This window comes from Volvox carteri, assembly GCF_000143455.1.
Source record: "Volvox carteri f. nagariensis unplaced genomic scaffold VOLCAscaffold_250, whole genome shotgun sequence".
NCBI lineage: Eukaryota > Viridiplantae > Chlorophyta > Chlorophyceae > Chlamydomonadales > Volvocaceae > Volvox > Volvox carteri.
Window position 1 is genome coordinate 1 of NW_003307786.1, and position 1419 is coordinate 1419.

General features: G+C 62.2%; 1 protein-coding gene across 1 annotated transcript in view; it reads right to left on the reverse strand.

Annotated features, from left to right (window-relative positions):
• Positions 1-36: 36 nt before the first annotated feature.
• The window catches only part of VOLCADRAFT_100957 (uncharacterized protein), a gene marked incomplete at both ends in the record, with an annotated part of 11770 nt that continues 10387 nt past the window's right edge, over positions 37-1419 (reverse strand). Inside the window, 2 exons of the mRNA XM_002959439.1 lie at positions 37-191; positions 339-1320. Coding sequence (XP_002959485.1) covers positions 37-191; positions 339-1320 — 1137 coding nt within the window. The remainder of the gene's footprint in view (positions 192-338; positions 1321-1419) is intronic.

Genomic DNA, 1419 nt, shown 5'->3' on the forward strand with positions numbered 1-1419 from the left:
GGGCGGCGGGGCAGCGCACCGCCCAGCAGAACGTACCTCGGCTGCGCCAGGCGATGAAGAACGTGTGTCAGATACAGCGGGTGCGTTGGTTGGAAGGCCACATTCTTGGGAGGTATGGTCGACATCGGGCTCGTGGGCAGCTGTTCTGCAGATGGGCCAGCTGGCGCAGGGGACGCCATAGCGGCGGTGGGCTGGGTGCCAGATGGGGTGGGAGGTGCGTCAGTAGTAGGGGTCATAGCGGCGCCAGGGGCTTTGCGCTTGCGGCGGCCAGGTACAGGGAGGACTTGGGCACTGAGGATGGCAGCATGGGGGTGCTGCGCGGGTGTTATACGTTTCACCTCGAAGTTGGATGCGATGCTGTAGGCGCTGCAGTCCAAGCCGCTCAGCTCCACTCCACGCTGTGTGTAGTTCTGTACAACGCTGGTGAGGGTGTAGTCGCCATGCTCGTCCGCCTCTACAAGCTCCACACCGGTTTCCGCGTCTTCTGGTTCTACGGCGGATTCGGACGCCAGTGCAGTGAAGGCACCTATCGGTAGGTAGTTGCGTTTGTAGGTTGCTTGGAACGTATCGTGGCCTGACAGTTTGAAGGCGACCAGTGCCATGCCAGCCGTGATAGTGGCCGTCATGCGGTGCACCACGGTACACAGGTTGCCGAACGTGCTGGGTCCATCACCGGTGGTGCTGGGTCGGTGACCTGCCATCATGAAGTCCTGTACACGGCCCACGGCGGCACATGTGAGGTGCGCCTGGCTGCGTTCAATCGTCTTTGCAGTGTACTTAGAGCTGTAGTACGCGGCGTCACGGGCGCGGTCGATGGCGGGCTGTAGGAGGGAGCAGTCACCGTGTTCGTTGGGAGGACGCGCTAGTTGGGCAGCGATGTCAGCTGTGTACTCCCGGTCGACTTCGCAGGCCAGGGACATCAAATGATTGCAGCCGAAGGCGAGGGCAATGGCAGGCATGTGTGGCACGAGGTTGGGTGCCAGGCAGGGCAGCAAGAATAGGCCGGTGGTACCGATCCATTGAAAGGCTGTGCAGATGAGTCGGGGAAAGGCCATGCCGCAGCTGTCATCGGTACCGCGGCAGCCATGCCGCTTGCACGTCGAACTGTGGCTGTGGGTGAGGGTACTGCGTATGACGGCAGCGTGATGGGCACGGCAGGCGGTATGTCGCGATGGAGGCGGCAGTCCGCCGTTTGCACACCCCGCCAGTCGTTCGAAGTTGTATGCTGCAGGTGGGCAGTCCGCCTGCACTGCTGGCACGGGTAGACCGTGCTGCTGCGCTTCCGCATCAGACATACCCATGACCAGAGGCTGTGTCCCACTGTCCGGTGTCGGAGCATAGTATGGGGAGGGGTACCACATTTCGCACAGCGCGTATGCAAGCGCCAGAGCTCGGCAGTTGGGTCCACAGAATAACGCC